Raw genomic sequence first — 20,052 nt, forward strand, 5'->3', positions numbered from 1 at the left:
AAGCGACAACTTTGACGTATTATAACTTGGTCAGCAATAGTGCGATTTCCACCAAACTTGGTAACGTCATGCTCTATGTTACACCCTATATTGTTGCGAAATTTCCGCGTCCTAGCATGAACTTAAGGGGGGTTTTGCAGCGAATTACTAAAAATTATAGTAATATACTATTATTAACTTTATTTGTGCAGATATCAGTGTGAAAGGTATTTCGGAGCCAAGGCACCATATAGTGGCAGCCCCTTGATTTTTTTCAGATTTTTCGGTTGGGTAATTTCTGAGAATGGCCCCCGTAAAGGAATGGTCACTTTCAACCCCCCGCACTCCCCACCTTTCCAACAAATGTCAAAACTAAGCCCGTTTTCGAAAAGTACTAACCGAGACCTTTAATTTGATACCCCACATGACTATATTTGATGAAAAAAAAAATTACACCCCCCTTTTTCATGTATGGGGACCCCCCCTTAAATTCGATGTAAGAGGATGTAACTCACTGTATGCGTGAGCGTTCACAGTTCCCACCTTTCTACCAAATTTGGTGTCAATCGCTGTAACCGTTTCCGAGAAAAATGCGTGTGACGGACAGACAGACAGACAGACAGACGGTAAACCGATTTTAATAAGGTTTTGTGTTTACACAAAACCTTAAAAAGGAGGTCACGTTATGATCAGTCACAATCAGAAGAATAGGAACTTTCTGTCCTTAGTCCAGTAACTGACGCTGAAAATTGGGTGCGGCCTTCGAATTCTTTTGCTCAACACCGATTGATATAAAATTTGAAGTGGAAGTAGAAGTAGGAGTCGACCTTTGATGTGCCTCATAAGACCATCGAAAGGTTTGCGACCACATACAAATCCTTCCGTAATGTGGTATATGTTACACTTCTGAAATCATCGCGTTCTGCGACTTCTTCCGCTTCCTGATCAGCGCAATAACGAGTTCCCTTTTGTAACAGCGCACACAAAGTTGAATTTCCTTGGATTTTGCACGGTATCGGTGTTCAAGCGGATCACGCCTACCATCCCTTACTTCGGTCAATAGAGCCTTCAATCCCTTCCGTTCATCGATTCGATTCCACGATATAACCAGATTTTATGACGCCCCTTCGGGTCCCGTGTACCACCCAAGAAAAGAGCAAAGAACTAGGAAGTAGAAGCATTCAATCCCACAGAGGGGAGGATATATAGACCGAAATGTTTAATAGGTGAATGACCCAAAAGTGCATCCCTTCAGTTGATATTGTTAAAGAGACACAACTGAGACTCAGAGGCGCATGCAAATACAGAGGTAACAGGGATGAGAGGTATATACAGTTTAACGGCAATTAAGAAACCTCCACTCATGAGTTTAAGCAGGATTATAGTATTTTAATCGAACGGCGAATCGCTAATAACCGAGAGGTACTGGACTGACTACAGTATTTAGTCAAGTTTCAGTGTAATAGTAAGACATTTTGGTAAACGGCAAGCGCTCTTGAAATTTGCCGAACGAAATTACTTGTTGAAAACGGCGGGTGGCGAATACGACAGAAGAAGAAGAAGAACTGAGCGTTACAACTGAAACGCTTTGAAACCATTTTGGACAATCAGAGGGGTTGGACCAGTAGGTTTCACAAAAATTGAATGAAAAGGGAAAAACATCTCGTTTTGAAGTTATGTTTTCACGTATTGGTCCTTTTTTCGCGATAAAGTCCTCAAGAACTTTTAAGAGCTGGCCCGATGTTATTCCAATTCACACAAAACCTTAAAAATGGAAGTGGTTGGTCGACGGACTCCGAAGCCATTAAAATTGGTATGTATGTGTCCGGATAGCTCAGTGGTTAGAGCACTAGGCTGTCATACGGAAGGTCGCGGTTCAAATCTCACTGGTGGCAGTTGAATTTGCATCGTGATACCAGTCGGATACCAGTCGACTCAGCTGTGAATGAGTACCTGAGTCAAATCAGGGTAATAATCTCGGGCGAGCGCAATGCTGACCACATTGCCTCCTAGTGTACCGTTAAGGTTTTGAATGAAGTGCTCTAACACACTTCAAGGCCCTGATCCAACATGGATTGTTGCGCCAACGATTATTATTATTATGTATATTTTTTCTTGAGGATGATGGGAGTCCGTACCCACTTGCTGACAGACCCATTTGTCAACTTTTTTGATATTTATATGTATTTTTTAACCAAAAAAGTGTTTATGCTAAGATGCTGTAAATCGCTAAAAGATGGCGCTGCACAGGATTAACTTCTACACTGTTTACTCGATCTTGCTATGAAAATTGATAGAAGTTAAATTTTCAACCCAAGCCTCGTAGGGGGTGAGAAGTTTATGCATTGGGTGAGGAGCGGCTTCACTTCAATTCTGAGGGAAATTCGTGGCGGTCACCCCCTGTAAAAAGTCATAGCTTTTCAAAGTTAGTTTTTGTTATGTCGTCATGGTATTGTTTTAATTTTCAACTCCACCACGTTAAACAGAAAGGATGGAGGAGAATACAAGAGGAGAGAGAAGCTCCCCTCTCTAACCCCATTAACGAACTGCCACGACTATTTCCGCTTAAGAAGTTGTGACGCTGCGAATTGGGACTATTTTCATACGATGCAACAACCCTCGCTACGGTTAGACCGATTCGCTGTCCTGTAAGCCCGTTGGATACAGCCATCAGTGCATATACTACCGACTCTTTTCTTAGAGCAATATGTTTCAAATTATTGCTGTTATAATAGTTTTAACAAGCAATCAAAAGAAATCTCAGTAAAAAGTGTCGTTACTAAGTATGTGATTTAACTACACTTTCTAACATTAAATTTTTTTTAAATAACGGCATCTGGCCTTAAATACCATTAAAGTCCCTCTCACTTGAAGTCTTCTCATACCTGGGTGACGAGCAACGGGAAATAGACAACATAACCGAACCACAAACATTTGAAAACGGTGTCTGTGGCTAAGCTTGTAACACGTGTCTAATGACTGACTAAAACCTTCCAAAATCTCCCAGGTATGCTTAAAACATAAGAGTCGCTGTCCATTGGAAAAAACAGAAATTGATAATGTCATCCAAACCTAAGAAGAACTGATGCAAAAAATAATCTACAGCAGGGTCCCATCTTACATTAAAAACGGCAATGGGCTGTCGCAACGAAGCATGAGTTTCGACAACCTCACTCCCTAGTGGTTATTAGTAAGTATAATTGTGCACTTGTCAGTTCTGGTAAGTGCGGCCGGAGTGAGAGTCGACGAATCATCGAATGATCATCTAGTATTCGACAACAAAAAATATGAGGGTACTGATTGTCAATAAATTAAGCTTGAATCAAAAGGTGACCAATCGCACCAAGACACCTTGAAAGATGTTGAATGTAGTGTAGGGTAGAAACAGTTCTCTGATTGTTCTATGGCGACGACCTTAAAATGTTTTCTGCTATATCGTTGACTTTAGATTGCGTCTCTCTAGGCACTTTGGTTCGCTTGTGCCTAGCTAATGGCTTAGCGTAAACATCAGAAAGTGTCACTCTATGTGGTATTCGCTACAATCCTCGCCCATTCCTTTATTCTTGGAGTCACTATGAACAAATAAGCTACAGGATAAGGAGAAACACCTAGTTCTTTTCTCAACCTATATACCAACTGTAAAAAAAAGACATGGACATTAATTTCAACTTGTTCAACCGCCAGTACTTGGTACTTGATATCCTACCGTTTTCCAAAAGTTAGTCAAACATGACAAATCCCTTCTGTTGAAATGAGCATAAATTTTCATTAGTCGACCGATAAAATACGGCGGTCCAGCCTTTGACATTCCATTCAACGTACTCTTTTGCGAATCATAATCTTGCGTAACAGTTTTTTCCAATATTAATTCCTTTTGAATGGGCCGAAAAGCAATCGCCTTTGCATGCCTAGACATACAACAGCATAATGTAACATAAATAAGACATACAAAACCAAAAAAAAACAAGTCGGAATACCGGAAGCTCGTGCTTCGGGTATAAAGGTTTTGTGTTCATCTTATCTAAGAAATTTCAACGCATATTTTTCTACCCGTATACAGCTACAAAATTACGAGACATACGTACATATTACAGCCGTAGATGTTACGCTCACCCTAAACAAATAAACTGCCTATTTTCGAATACTGTACACATATAGGCACGTATATAAATTGATCGTATCCATATTTCCGATTTACTTCTTATATCTATCTGAATTAAGCTCTACCCGCAAAGTTCATTAACACTCATATACTATATACCTATATACACACATGTCTCGTTGGAATAATTGATATTCATATACAAATGATTAAAGAACTAAACAAAATAATTCTTTTCCACCCAATTCATACGAACCTACTTCGTTGTGGTATTGACAAATTGATATGTGATGATGACGTCATGCAGGTTGTAGAGTGCACGAAATTCACAAAAAATTGTAAAGTTTTACCCCCTATAACTTTGTTAATAATAGTTGGATTTTCTTCAAACTTGACCAAATTGTGCACTATGTTCTTCATTATACGTATGCCATTTTGTACTTCTGGGATGAACATAAGGGGGGTGCCGGGTAAATCTCTAAAATGTGGAAATATACTATTATTAACTTTATTTGTGAAGATATCGGAACCGGATATATTTTGAGGCCTAGATTTCGTAGAGATGCACTACTGAGATTTTTTGCAGATTTTTCGGTTGGATAGGTTCTGAGAACGAGACCTGTTACACTTTTTGGGGGTCATATTTTGAGCCCTCACTCCCCTATGTTTCACCCGATGCCAAATATTGAACCAGTTTCGAAAAGTACTAATTGAGACCTTTCATTTGATACCGCACATGGCTACATTTTATGAAAAAAAATTTTGCACCCTCCTTTCACATGTATGGGGAGCCCCCCCTTAAACTTAACATAAAATGGCGTCAGTTGCTGCATGTAAAGGGAACGGCAGATCACATACTCCTACCAATTTTCGTGACAATCGGTTTAGCCGTTTCCGAATAAATCGGCTGTGACAGACAGACAGAGAGACAGACAGACAGACAGACAGACAGACAGACAGACAGACAGACAGACAGACGGACAGACAGACATCGAATCGATTCTAATAAGGTTTTGTTTCACACAAAACCTTAAAAAACAAATTTCATTGTCCACCGCAAAATATTTTAGCCGTACTTGTCGTGACATCCAACTTTAACGAGTTGTCGGCCGAATCCGCGACATGAAAACGCTATTTTAAACGGTTTTTTGGCACAATACACACAAGCAGGCGGCTCTGGGACTCAGTTGGTTTCCTCGGAAATCCGCTTTTCTTTCTTGCTTGTTACGGAATCGGACGGCGGGAGATGCTGAATTCCAGAGCAACTACTCTCTGATTAGAGCCTTTTTGTGCCACTTTAATGATAAAGGGCTTCAGCTTCTTGGGCAATTGTGCTCTAACAGGACAATAAATCAACAATAAAATAAGAAAGTTACTTTGAGCACGTTTTTTCTCCAATAAATCAACCATAAATTGAAAAAAAAATAACTTTGAGCACGTTTTTCACCGCCCAGAAAATTGATGAAAATGGCAATAATGAAAGCGGTTACTTAATGACAACTTTTTTTAAAAATTGAAATTACATATCTAATTCTATATAAGATATGCCATAAAATCATCTATAATATATAACATGAAGATTGAAAATACCTTGGCTTCTTAAAGAAAAAAATACTTAAAAATTTTGAGATTTTTTTCCCGATACTGTAATAGATAGACCAAGATTTAGATTTGGATGGAAGTTGGGTGGATGTTAATTGCTATTTAAAAACAGTGATAAACTTTTGAAGTGTTGCTATGACAACTAGGCGGATTTTGTTAACGGTTACAAGAGTTATGTTGTATATGACAGAGATTGAAAGTGGTTTCGGAGAATGAATGCAACTTTACGTAAGATAGATAAATATATCAGGCACAATAGAAAACTCATTCCACGTGCCAAGCTATCTCCTGCGGATATTAAGGGTTTATTGGAAATTCTGCCCTCTGCTCTATGAGATGCTAGAGTAGCACAGGGATCCATCCTAGGGCCGTTTTTTACGATAGTCTGCTAAGACTCGGCATGCCAGAAGAGTCGCGCTTGGTCGGTTATACAAACGACGTTGCAGCACTTGTTGCTGGACGCACTGTTGAACAGGTGCAAAGCAGTCTTGGCATATTGATGTGACGAGTAAGCGGATGGATGACAAGCGGGGTCGGCTCGAGAAAGAGAATCTGGACTCCTATATCGATCGGCGAAAGAATCAAAACCAGCTGTTAAATACGTTGGTGTAATGCTTCGCCCGAAGAGGAGCTTCTTCGAGCAATTCAAAACAGCAGCGGACTCGACCTTGATTCCGCTAATGGCGAATGTTGAGGGCATTATATCTACCAGGAGACATCTTCTTATGGGAGCAACGCGGTCCGTTCTGCTCTACGGCGCTGATGTATAGGCCGATATCTTTGACAAGAGGGTGCATTATAAGCAAATGCAGAGACGGGAGTTTCGCGAGTGGCGTTCGCTTATCGCACTGTTTCAGAACCGGTCCTGATGGTGATCCTTGTTGCCCTCCTTGCTAAGGAACGAGAGCTATCTACAGTCTCAAGGGCGAAGATTTGCGAGAGTTGATTGCCCGCGGTGAACGTCAACGCACACTTACCGAGTGGCAGCTCTCTTGACAAAATGAGCCAGCAAATGAATTGCACAGCTCATCGACAATTTAGATCCGTGGCTGAACTGCACGCATTATGAGACTGATTACCTCCCTACCCAACTTTGAAGTGGGCATGGAGGTTTTCAGTTTTAGCTGCACAAAATTTAGAATGCACGATCTCCTGATTGAGTGTTCTGCAATGGAGCGGTGGACGACGCCGAACACACCTTTTTCTCTTGTCAAAGGTGGGACGACTTTCGTCAGCAGCTTTATATAGAATGAGGGGTGTTCTCTCAAGACAACATTGTCAGAGAGGTGTTGAGGAGCGCTAGTAGATGTTGCTACGAAGAAGATTGAGCTCGACCGCCGCACAGTGGATTGTCCAGTGAACATAAATTGAAAATCGAAATATAGTTTAATGAATTTTTTACTAATTGGTATTAATAAGGGGACAATTGTTAAATCTGAATGTACCATTGTTTACATTTTTCATTATGACGATAGCAATGGCGGAAGGAAAGGAATTATTCTTGCTTAAATAAGCGCTACATCAGTTTACTTCATCTTTCATGTGAAACGCTTCACATATTGATTAGAAGCCCGTCTCCGAATATGGAATATACTTGACAGAGTATGCAGTTTTATAGTGTTTTTAAATAAAATTTTTTTGTCACTAAATTGTCTTGCTGGCCTGTAAAGTCAGAATAATTATCATTATCGAAGTTGTAACTTTAAAAAAGTTTTAAAAAAATCTATAAATATCCTTTTGATTTTTTTGCATATTTTAGTTGCTTCTTGTATACACTTTTCTTTGCCGTGTAGTTTGTGTGCTTTTGAATACGACTTTAGAGTTTACACTATTTTCTAGGCGGGGCCACCATTAAAAAAAGCGCAATCGGCAGAGTTGTATTCAGGATGACAAAATAAGCACCGTTTATGTAAAACCATTTTCGATATTGAAATAAGTCAAGGGAAAAATTGCAAAGAAAAATCAAGAACATAATTACGTTATATTGCCTCAAGTTTAATAAAAAATTGGACAAAGTCGGTAAAATTTGTAGGAACTTTCATCTGCGTTACGCTTTTCCGCTCCTACAATTTGTGCAATTGCCAGTGGACCTTACAATCAATGCACCGTAATCTGGGTCAGATGAACTTTGTGGAAGACTTCATTCAGTTTCACTAACTGAAAATGCGAATGAAGGAGTTTTGCTGCAGATATGGGTCCAAAATCATCAGCTATTTGTCAGCAGTCATCTTTAAATCTTTCCCAGGTATCAGCTTTATACATTGACTTAGATTTGTTGAAAGGATCCATAGCCAGTAAACAACCACGGCACCGATGGATATTCGTTTCTTCCAGCTATGATGCCACTGAAACTGCTGGATAAGAGGACAGCAAAAGAAGTGTGGCCTGTTACTGCCGGCTTATAAAATTTGTCTTTCAAAAAGAAAATGCAAACCTGGTGGAGTTGAGTAAAAGATGATAATGGAGAAAAACCACAGAAGAAGCCTCGGATAGGATGGACTTTGCAATGACGAACCCGGCAACAACGGAATAACGATTTACGCATTTTCTCAAGAAACATGCGCTCCCTGTAAAAACCGAATGCTGCTCACAACTAGCCGATACCCTGCCCCAGCAACTACACCATATATTGTAGGGGCCATCCAATAAACCATGTGCTCGGAGTAGGTTTCTTAGCCAGTCAAAAAAATGAGACCTGCTGCTATCGACTTTGAAAATATAAGTGAAACGCTATGCACTCTGCGTTTGCGAGGCAAATTTTAAAATACGAGCCTCATAAATGTCACGCCCCTACAGAGGAGACTGCAGAGTCGTAGATGGATACGGAAAGCGGTTCACAAACATACGTGGGCCTCTCCAGACGGGATCACTTTCAACCAAATTGACCACTTGCTGATTGAACGCCGCCACCTCTCAACCTTGATGAATGTCAGAACATATAGGAGGGCCAATATAGACTCAGATCACTATCTCGTTGGCATGGTGCTCCGAGCTCGAATAACAATACCACCTAGAATCCCTTCTGACAATCAGGTGAGAGTGAACACTGAAGCCATCCACAACACAGTCCTTCGCAACACCTATAAGAGGGAAATGGGTGCCGCAATAGCCGCAGTCAATAGAGATCCTGGAGACGAAGCATCAACAAATGATCTTCATAATCACCTGAAGAACGTTATCATAAATACGGGCACAAACACGAACACGGCACGAAATGGCAGTTTGAAATACCTACTTTGTGCGAAAAGCGGTCCACAAACATATGTGTGCCTCTCCAGGGGCGACCACTTTCAACCAAACTCACCAAGTGCTAACATAGTGCTCTGGGCTCGAATTACAACAAAGCCTACAATTCCCTCTGCCAATCAGGTAAGAGTGAATACTGAAGCCATTCACAATACAGCCCTCCGTAACACCTACAAGCGGGAAAGGGATGCCGCAATAACCGCAGAAAAGTCGGAACTGCTGGTTCGACAATGAATGTAAGCTAGTAACGGAACTGACAAAGAGAGAAATCTGATATCCAACAAAATGTAGCGACGGGTTGAGTATTTTGATAATCTGCTCAACAATCAGATTATCGGCGGGTTGGAGGTCCCGCCAACTGCAGACGACGGACAAATACTGCCACCAAGCATGCAAGACACAGTCCTGCAATCCATCGGCTTAAAAACCGTAAGTCGTAACCGTCAGGAGCCGATGAAATTATAAACGAATTGCTTAAATATGGAAGCGACCGTTTACACCAAGCGGTTCATCGATTGATGCTCAAGGTGTGGAACAGCGAATCAATGCCTGACGACTGGCAACGGGGCACTATCTGTTCCATACATAAAAAGGGAAATATCACGCAGTGCAGCAATTATAGAGATGCTGAGTACAATCTATAAGATATTCTTCACTATCATGCTAGGCTGGATAGCCTCAAGCGCCCAGAACATCATTGGCCCATACCAAAGAGGCTTCACGCTAGGTAAATCAGCAACAGATCAGATTTTCTCTGTCTGACAAGCGATGGAAAAGTTGCTTAAATATGGTTATGAGTTGCACCACCTTTTCATCGAATTTAAAGCAGTTATGACAGCATAGCCAAGGTGAAACTGTACACGGCCATGAGAGAATCGATATCCCGACGAAATTGATAAGACTGACTTGCCTGACCTTGACCAATGTGTGAGGCCAGATATAAGCAACAGGATCACTCTCGAGACCATTCAACCTTAACAACGGTCTAAAACGAGGGGATGCCCAATCACGGGTCCTCTTTAACCTGGCCCTGGAGAATGTCATTCGTGATGCAGATGTGAATGCAAGAGGCACCATTTTCTTTAAGTCCACTCAACTATTGACCTATGCTGACGAGATTGTCATTATGGGAAGAACAACCCGAGATGTACAGTCTACCTTCATCCAGATCAATCAGGCGGCGCGAGATTTTGGGTTGCCATTAATGTGCATCCCAAAATCTCGCGGCAAGACGAAGTACATGGTCAGCGCCAAAAACCATAGAACGGACACCATCGAATCGCACTGGTCAAATGAAATGAATACAGATAGGAGACTACAACTTTGATACCGTTGAAAATTTCTATCTAAGGTCGCAAATCATAACCGATAATAGCTATAACAATAAAATTCGCGCACGGTTGTTCGCTGCCAACAGAGCCTATTTCAGCTTACAAAAACTGTTTAGCTCGAAATGTCTCGCCATAGGGTTAAAGCTCTTACTGTACAAGACTATTGTCTTGCCAACCTTATGTATTCCTCGGAGACTTGGGTTCTTAGCAAAAAAAATTGCGAACTTTTGGCGGCGTTCGGGAGAAGGATTCTCCGAAGAATTGTTGGCCCCTACATGAGGATGGACGACTCCGTAGTCTACATAACGACGAAATCTATGAGCGATACCACGACCGTCCGGTTGTGGATAAAATCCGGCTCAACAGGTTGCGGTGGACGCGTTACTTAATGCGTATGGATGAGGATCATCTATCCCGGAAAGTTAATATCTATGATAAACAAAGCAGATGAGGCAAACCCTGCCTGAGATGGAGCGATGGGGTAAGTCAGGACGCCAGACAGCTTTTAGGGATATCATATTGATGGATCTCGGCGCAACACCGGGGTTTCTGAAGTTCCTTACTAAGGCAGACCTAGACCGGGTACCGGTTGTAGCACCTTTGATGATGATTTATATTTTCTGTTAAATTTCGAATCTGAATTTCAATTGTACAAATCAACTCAACCTCTGAAAACAATCCAATAAATTACATCTGCCGTGAGGGAAAAGTTACAACCCTGTCCATCCGTGTTAATTAAAAATATTTTAATTTTATTTGCATCTTCCAAAACATTGATCCCTAAAATTAACTCCAGATGACAAGACAAATTCAAATAAACCACAAACTCCATCGTTTCGAATTTTGACATTTTGCATACATCCGATGTGCTGTGCCGCGAAGGGATCGGATGACAAGTTCTCCCTTTCTCCTCTCCCCTCCCGTTGGCGAGCCAGGCGAGCGCGAGGGCTAGCTCGAAGTAATGTGTCAAATGGTTCCAAGCTAATTCTCTAATGATAGGGAGGTGTTTAGTTGGTAGCCCGATGGTATACTGTTGCGGGACTCCAACAATCGTGCGTAAATGCATTCACCTACCCTACTCCCAGAAAAAAAACTTACGAAAGGTTAACACCATTCTGAGCTCCAACAACTAAATAAGTTAATGATGTGTTGTTAGTTGAAAAGAGCATTGATATTAAGACTTTATATCATTTTGATATATTGGACAACAGAAGATTGAAACAGTCAAACAAGTCCTAAAATTTTCAATATCGGTTCAAAAGTTTCTATACTCGCAACATCACCTAAAATAATAACTTTGTTATTCACCAAACAAGAAATGACTTATATCCCGACAAAATTAGGCAGCCAATTTTCGGCTAATTTGTGCGCAAAGATTCAATTTATTTTTCTAATTTCTTTTTTCTTCCCTGATCCCATCTTCTATGCTAGACGGAGATTAATAGAATTTTTCTAGATATAAAATGTGTTGTGATGTATGTTTTTTCTCGAATATTCAGTCATTATCTGCCTCGGCTCACATGTTTCAGTACAAGCAACTCATGGACTTTACACACAATAAATGACTTTTTTCTAGTAAGGTGTATTGTATATAATTTTAGACAAATTACTACTTACCTAGCACTATAATCCTGAAACGATCCGCCATCCAATAATCGTATCTTAGCAAATAGCACCTCATTAACTAAGGCAACTTCCACGAGCTCCTCAAGTTGAACCTCAACTTTAAACTTATATTTTTTCTTCTTCATCATAAAGGCCATTCCAGGGGCACTGGGCCCAAGTAATGTCATTCACCGGATATATTTCCGTTACAATTTTGTAAATTTTTAATTATTGTCTATTTTAGATACGTGCAGACAAGAAGAGTGCCTAATCAGAATATCCCTTGTCGGAACACTTTCCTCTGCAATGAGATCTGAAAAAATGAAAGAGAATGAGCGAATTAAACTTGTGAAAATTAAGTCGTACAACTTTTCAACAGATTAAAAACAATTTTTCTTATGCATAATATTTGTAAACAAATTAGTCTTTCTTGTTATTTCGTAACATGAATCTGAGCGAATTTTTGAGTCTTTTTTGTAGGTTGTTAACATAAATAGGCAAGTCAAATCGTAAAACTGGTTTTCTGAAGAAACTGCACACGATTCCAAGCAACCGAAATTGGATTAGTATTTCACAAGCCAGATAGTTACAACATGTCCACGTGGAAAAATAGATAATTTAATTAACCCTCAACTGGGAAGAGTATTTACGTTGGAACGCCTCCCCAAATACATATAAGCTTAATAATTTATATAAATCGTTTCGCGTAGTTTCTGTTTCTGCTTTCTACTTTACAGGCATACTTATTGCCGAAGTCGATGTAAATTTTACGGAATATGCCATCAGATTGGGGGTTAAATCTAATTCATCTTCCAATAGTGCTGCGACCTAAACATATGATACCATACGGTAGCGAAATGCAATAAAAGCTTAGTGCACTTCGCACGCAAGCAGCTGTTTGTCGGCTTTGATGGGTAAACCATGATAATGTCGATGACTTTCAGAAGACCCCTCCATCCACTTTTGATGATCTAGACATGTCCGCGAGTAAGTGCAATTTAATTCGCACATCAAAATTTGTCTAGTGGCTGAATCTCTCTTCAGTTTGGCTAACTTATTTGCATCTCCTCACTAAAATTGCTTTGTGCTTTCTAAGCACATAAATCTACAAAGGCCATTGATACCATTCACTTTAGGGAGAATAAGATTTTTTGCTTCACATTTTCAGTGTTATGGTTTGTCGGCTTGATTTATCAGTCAATGAATTTCCATTGATTTTCAATTTAGTTTATTTGAACTGGGAAAGCCACTGTGGCGCCAATAAAAAAATTGAGGGTGCTTACCAGAAAGAGATGGGAAGGGGCAGTTGTAGTATTTGCGTTTCGGTTATTTAGACGATGGAAGTCTACTTCGAAAGGATACTTCCAAAAAGAAATTGCTTGAGGTGCGTGCGAACATTTTCCATTTTTGGAAAAAAGTTCATCGAGCGGAAAAATGATTAAACGATGTAAAGGACCTTTCAATAACGACGAACTTTGGGCGAACGCTTAACCACTAGTTTGTAGAAGATTTTCCTAATTTATTGAATATAGCTTGGACATTAATCATGGGACATTAACTCAATAAAATGACCGCAACAACTACAAAGCTCAATCATTTAAATTTTCGGTCGTTACCCCAATTAATCGATATTGCCAGAAATTTTAGATAGGAAAAATAATTGCTTGGCGGTTTCTGCAAACCCTTCAACACGAAGGTGTTGCAAGGGGAGTTGGGACGCTGCGAGAGCGGTGCTCCGCAACTAGTTTTGGGGCCAGGCTCGTTCAGCTCGAACGTTATTATGCAAAAGGAATATCACCAATTAGTATTCGTTTGCTGGCCATTCGGCAGCTCATACAAAAATTTCAAGATGCTTTGTGTCACCTCACTGTAACAATTCTACTTTCGCATCAAGCGCAGCACTTTGGTCGTAGTTTCCAAAATATCTTTCATGAACCTTTACGGTTAATGCTAGGCAGAACAAAGTTTCACGTTGTCTGCTTAGTTATAGTTGGGATCAATTGTTAAACAATTTCAATTTAGTTCTATGTTACGTCTGTTTTTTCTTTGGTTTAAATAAAACGATACACCGAATTTAGCTAGTTACTAATTTTAATTGAACTTGATTTTATAAAATCACTACACATTAAAAAAATACTTCGGTTCAGATAATCGATGAATTTTGTTCAAAAAGAAAGCGTGCTTTGCATACATGCCGGTGGTCAAGACAGAAGAGAACGGCACCTTCTCACCGCTAGTCCTCCACACCCGTGGCGAGCTCAAAAGAGTGGAGAGTTCGGCGCGCCATCTATTTGCTCACATTCGCAACATTTGAAATAAATTTCGTATGCGTTTCCTGCTCCGACACAAGCACTTAGAGAAACTTCTAAGAAATATTTTTCGAGGATGCCTTGCTCTGGGCTACGTGCCTTCCTCTTGGCAGAAGGTGAAGGTGGTCTTCATACCAAAGCCTGGGAAAGATGACTATTCTAATCCAAAGAACTGCAGACAAATCAGGCTAATATCATTTTCGCTGAAATGTCTGGAGAGACTGGTTGAGCGTCACATTCGCGAGAAGGCGCCAAAGTCGCACCTTCTAAAAGAAAACCAACGTGCTTACCAACGTGGAAAGCCCTGTGAGTCTGCTCTTCATTCTTTGGTTTCAAAGATAGAGGATGCAACTCTGAAGGGTGAATACGCGATGGGGGTGTTCGTGGACATTGAAGGGGCTTTTGACTGTGTGCTCTGTGATGCCGCCAGAGAGCATGGTGTTGACGGAACTCTAATAAAGTGGATCTACGCTATGCTACCGCAGAGATTGTTGTGTGCTAAAGTGGGTGTTGATCGCTACTTAACAAGGGAAACGCTACTTCTTCTTCTGTGGAATATGCTGATCAACTCACTACTATGCGAACTGCAAAGTCCGCCAATACACGTTCAAGCTTATGCGGATGACGAGGTTGTTGGTCGAGACCTCAGAACGGTGGGTAGAAATACACAACGCGCCGTTGATTTGATTGACAGTTGGTGTCTCAGCAATGGACTTTCAGTAAATTAAAATAAAACTACGATGGCATTATTATAGTTACAAAAAAGAGGAAACTGAAAGGTCTTTGCCTTCCAGAGATGAGGGGTACAACCCTTAAATTCTCCGAAGAAGTGAAATACCTGGGAGTTATCCTAGACAAGAAGCTTCTTTCGAACAAACATGTAGAGGTAAAGATGAAACGAGCTATTACAGCTTATGGGCTGTGTCGGCGGACCTTTGCAATGATATGGGGTTTCAGGTAGTGATGTAGATATATGTTACTATCATTAGGCCAATCTTCGCTTATGCATCCGTAGTGTGGTGGGTTAAGGTGAAACATAATAGTTTTCGCTGTAAACTAGCCACACTGCAATGAACTGGGTGTCTTGGTATCACCGGTGCCATGAGCACCACATCCGGCGCAGCTCTGAATGCATTACTCAATTTACAGCCCTTGGATTTGTTTATTCAGAGCACTGCAATGAGAGCAGCTCATAGACGAATTCGATTAGATCTATGTTTTTTAACAGAACACAATGGACGTGGGGGACACAAAGCATTGGAAGAGAACTGAATCTAGTTTTCGCAATGCTTTCCAATTCTCAAATCCCCCTACATCTCTTTTGTAGAAGGTATAATGTTATCTTGAAACGGAGAGAAAACTGGGATGAACTATGATAGAAGAATGCGTGTCAGGATATCCTGACGTCTTCTACACCGATGGCTCAAAGACAGAAAATGTTTCTGGAGCAGGAGTCTACCTCTCGAATAAAAACGAGAAGTGGGCTTTTCCTTGGGGACAATACACAACGGCCTTTCAGGCTGAAGTGTATGTGATCCTAAGCGCGGCAATCTGGATGATTGACCAGCGGTTGAAGGGCGGGCGCATCGCAATCTGTAGCGATAGTCAAGCTGCATTGAGGGCGTTGGGTAGTACTTTGATCACTTCAAAAATCATTTAGGAATGTAGAAACCGATTGAATTTTGTTTCTAAATTCAATACGGTGGATATACTCTGGGTGCCAGGTCATTGTGGTGTAGAGGGAAATGAAATCTCGGATGCCTTAGCAAAAGAGGCTTCAACTTTGCCCATCCCCGGACCGGCACCAGCAATTGGGGTGTCGGTAGCATTGGCTGAAGGTGCTATCAAAAATTGGGAACAAGCTCCTTATAATGGCAAGCCTTAATGCTGCTAGAGAGACCAAACTCTTCCTGTCAGAACCAACCAAACATAAGGAAAAGTTTATCCTGTCGAAAAGCAAGAAGGCTTGCAGAAGTATTGTCGGCATTCTGACTGGCCATAATTTATTAGCTGGGCATATGTTCAGAATAGGAATTATCCAAGATGATAAGTGTCCATCTTGTAATGAGGAAGCGGGATCTCCGGAACATTTTCTATGTTAATGCCCCGCCTATAGACGCATCATTGGTGCCGATGTTCTCCAGTTGCAACGGGTAGCATCACATCCACTAACGGAAGTCCTGCGATACGTTAACGAATCCGGAATATTCCGTTAGATGGGGGTGGCGAGTATAATGGGCCAACACGGCCTGAGTGCTCAGAAGCTGTAGCTTCTCCCCCACTACACACACACATACACAATCGCCATTAATGGCCATTTTTTCTTCGATAAATTGTAATCGGCCTTTCCTGCGACTGCTCACTCCGTCAGCTATCATGACTTTTACGCCGAATGTCAGGCACTGTATTGCGGGATCCCTCGTTCTGTTGGTTGGGCGTTGCGACTCGTAGGAAACAGTTGTATCCACAATTTGTTCATAAACAGGGTGTTTGCATGCCGCGCTCGACCGTGGGCGTTATCTACAGCCAGGTCAACATTTTGAAGCTCCTGGCATAAGTTCAGGAGATTGCCGATGTTCTTTGATGAAAGTAGAGGCTTCACACATTGTATATACACCTTTTGCCTTCATTTGGTTCATCGAATCTATCATTATATGGTACAGTTCGATTCGGTACTTGTTTACAGAGCCCCAAGGATGCGTACAACCAATACTTTTTGTGTGCCTACCCTTAGCTTATTTTCGATCAATGTTCGGATCATTCTTGTCGGTTCTGCGGAAAGTGCTGTTGGTCTACCACTTCTCTTCTTATCCTTTTCACATCCTTCTTCGAAATGTTCTTTTGAGCTTTCCTTTTATTCTCTTGGCGTCTTACAGGTATAATGGTACGTCTGGTTATTTTCTTATACAGCCATGAAAATCATCTTCAAATACCTGCTCTTGGAGATTCTTATGATGTGGTGTTTCTTGTGGCATTTCCATTGAAAATGTAAAACTATTTGAGAGCATCATTTAGAATATAAGGATAAATCACTCAGACAATTGGCATATTTACATTAGACAAATCAAGATACTTTGAAATAAGCCTTTTCAAAGTATTTTGGTTTGTCCAATGTAAATTTTTCAAAAAGCTTCTGTACCCTTCACATATAACACAATCACCAGGCTCTACAAGAACATTAAACGCCAACATCGGAGGAAATAGAGCGAGCCATGAACAAGTCACCGGGCATAGATAACATCCCTGCTAAACTCATCAGCTCATCAAAGTCCAGGAACCCAAACTATTGTATCAATAATTTTGTTCTATCCATTTGGAACTAAGAATACATCCTGCAAGAGTGATCAAAAAGAATGATATGCCCTATCCACAAAAAAGGGAAGAATTTCACGTGCGGAAATTGCAGAGCATCTCATTACTTGGTACGACCAAGAAGCAAGATCGGCAACTGACTAGTTATTTACGAACGATCAAACAGCTATTAGAAAAATGCTGGGAATTCAATATCCACGCCCATGAAATATTCGTTGGCTTCATGCAGGAATACGACAGTATTGATTGAAATGAACTGTACAATGACTTAGGAATTCCAGCAAAATTGGTAAGGCTTACCAGGATGACAATGTCCCACTCAACCACGCAAGTCAGAATCAATAATAGCCTGAAAGATGTGTTTGGAACAAACGTTGGATTAAAGCAAAGAGATGGGCTGAGTAGATTATACGAAAGTTGCCTGTGGACACAAAAGGCAACGCTACTCTATAAGTCCTGCCAAATCATCGGATATGCGGACGATATAAACATCATGACAGGAACTTTTACATCAGCAAGTGAGGTTTTGTTGATCTACGAATTAATGAAAACAAGACGAAAATTATACCGGAAACGCGAAAAATTACGCTCAATACGCAAAAAGACAAACGATAACGATTAACGAGCGAAACTTGGAAAATGTTGACAACTTTAAACAACTCTAAACTGTCGCAAGGTTGAAATGAAGTGGAGGAAATAAAACGCCGAATTCAGCTCGTAAACAAAGGTTTCTTCTCTGTAATATGTATATACAGGAAAGTAAAGCTTCGAGTGCACAAACCGATAATAAGGCTTGTCCTAAGCTACGGATATGAAACTTCCGAAAAATTGCTCAATACCTTTGAGAGGAAGGTCTGAGGATAATAATAGAACCTAATCGACAGGACGACCAATGGGGAATTAGATATAACCATGAGTTATTTCAAATATTTGAAGATTCCGCAATCTTAAAAATAATCAAACTTTGGAAGTTGCAATTGGTTGACCACGTTCAAAGTATGGACAATATTCGGATACCTAAAAGGATATTCCAAGGAAGAACAGAAGACGAAAACCACTGTTCAAATTGCCAAATTGGAAGGACGCGATCGATGGATCAAGATGGTTGAAGGAAAGACATCCAGTAAAGGCCAAGGCTTGAAATGGGCTGTAGAGCCTTGACGACGACCACGTACCCAATGGCCTATATTGCTGCTAAATTTTGCAAATGAAGGATGAATTTAAGGGAGGAGTCTGCTTTAAGAGGTCAAAAGAATCGAAAATTATTTTTTTTCGCGGCAAGCGATAATATATTTGAAAATATACACCAAAAATTACAAAGTCTAATATGTAATGCTTCCGAAGATACAGAGCCAAAAACAGGCGACTGTCAGGTAATTACAGGGCGACCGAATGGCTATCGCACGCTCGCTTTTTTTGAGTGTCTAACCAGAATTGTTTGCTTGAAAAGATAACGGACGGACAACGCAGGAGGTAGAGTTCGACTATTATATGAACAGCTGATTAGAGGATAACTACTGAAAGTAAAATTGATACTACTTATTATCGAAAGTTTGGAGCTCGTTTGGCTACAAGCCATTATCGCTTTTTTGTGGCAGCAACTACAGACAGTATATACGGCGATGGAGGTCCAAAGGACCATGAACAAATACGATGGAGGAGCGAGGAGGAGCCAATGCTCCGATTCTTATGAAATTTAGTGAGAATGTTCTTGAGATAATGTACCTAAAGAATATGCAATAAAAATTTTTCGATTTCGGCGACCATCACAACTGTATATAACCGCTTAAGGAAGGGCGAGAATTGTATTGCTGGCTGCGACATACAGTGGAATCCACCCTGCTAAAATGGACGACGAATAGGTTGCCCCAACATGGTGAAAAATTGATTAAACGGATACAAAAGGAGACCCGTAAATAAGATGACCAAAACCCGAGTATACAACAAAGCCACAAATGATACAAAAGCAATTACCTCATTGATATATATCATAATTACTGAACAATGTGAAAGTGAAGATGAAATCACCGAGCTTCATCAAGAGGCACTGGGTAAAAGCGGGATAACATTGATATACCCTTAGTAAACCAAAGCTACTCTACACGCGGCAGGTTAAATGGCAAGTGGGAAACGCTAGTGAATGACGGAATATTAACAGATGAATACGATTGTGCTACATGTACACATATAAGCAAGACAATTTTTTTGGTAGATCCAATATTCAAAATTCATTTCCGCAAAAACTGGAAATACTTTAGAGAATTAGAAACACCAACAAAACGTGCTGTAACCGTTGGTAATGAGGATTTCAAGAATATGTAAATAAACGCCAACAGCAGTTTGCATATAGCGCATGATTAAGTAAAGTTTTTGGAAAACAGCAAGGAGACCTTTGTACATATGTTCAACTATCTTCTCTCAACTAAGATTTGTTCTGCTATAGATGAATAAGTTCAACGTCAATCTTACGATCTTCAAGCCCCAAACACGAATCCTGGTTCCGGTCAGAGATGATTGTGCCTGGCTTTGTGCTTGCCTTGCTGTTGAAGGCTTCTTTCTCAATTGC

General features: G+C 40.6%; 1 protein-coding gene across 2 annotated transcripts in view; it reads right to left on the bottom strand.

The window, feature by feature from the left end:
* LOC119653244 overlaps window positions 1-20,052 on the bottom strand; it is a 197,118-nt gene that overhangs the window by 38,650 nt on the left and 138,416 nt on the right. For both annotated transcript variants that reach the window (XM_038057844.1, XM_038057845.1), the window contains exon 2: window positions 11,878-12,178. In XM_038057844.1, coding sequence (XP_037913772.1) covers window positions 11,878-12,053 — 176 coding nt within the window. In that variant the 5' untranslated portion in view covers window positions 12,054-12,178. The remainder of the gene's footprint in view (window positions 1-11,877; window positions 12,179-20,052) is intronic.

This window comes from Hermetia illucens, chromosome 3 (assembly GCF_905115235.1).
Source record: "Hermetia illucens chromosome 3, iHerIll2.2.curated.20191125, whole genome shotgun sequence".
In the NCBI taxonomy this organism is placed as follows: domain Eukaryota; kingdom Metazoa; phylum Arthropoda; class Insecta; order Diptera; family Stratiomyidae; genus Hermetia; species Hermetia illucens.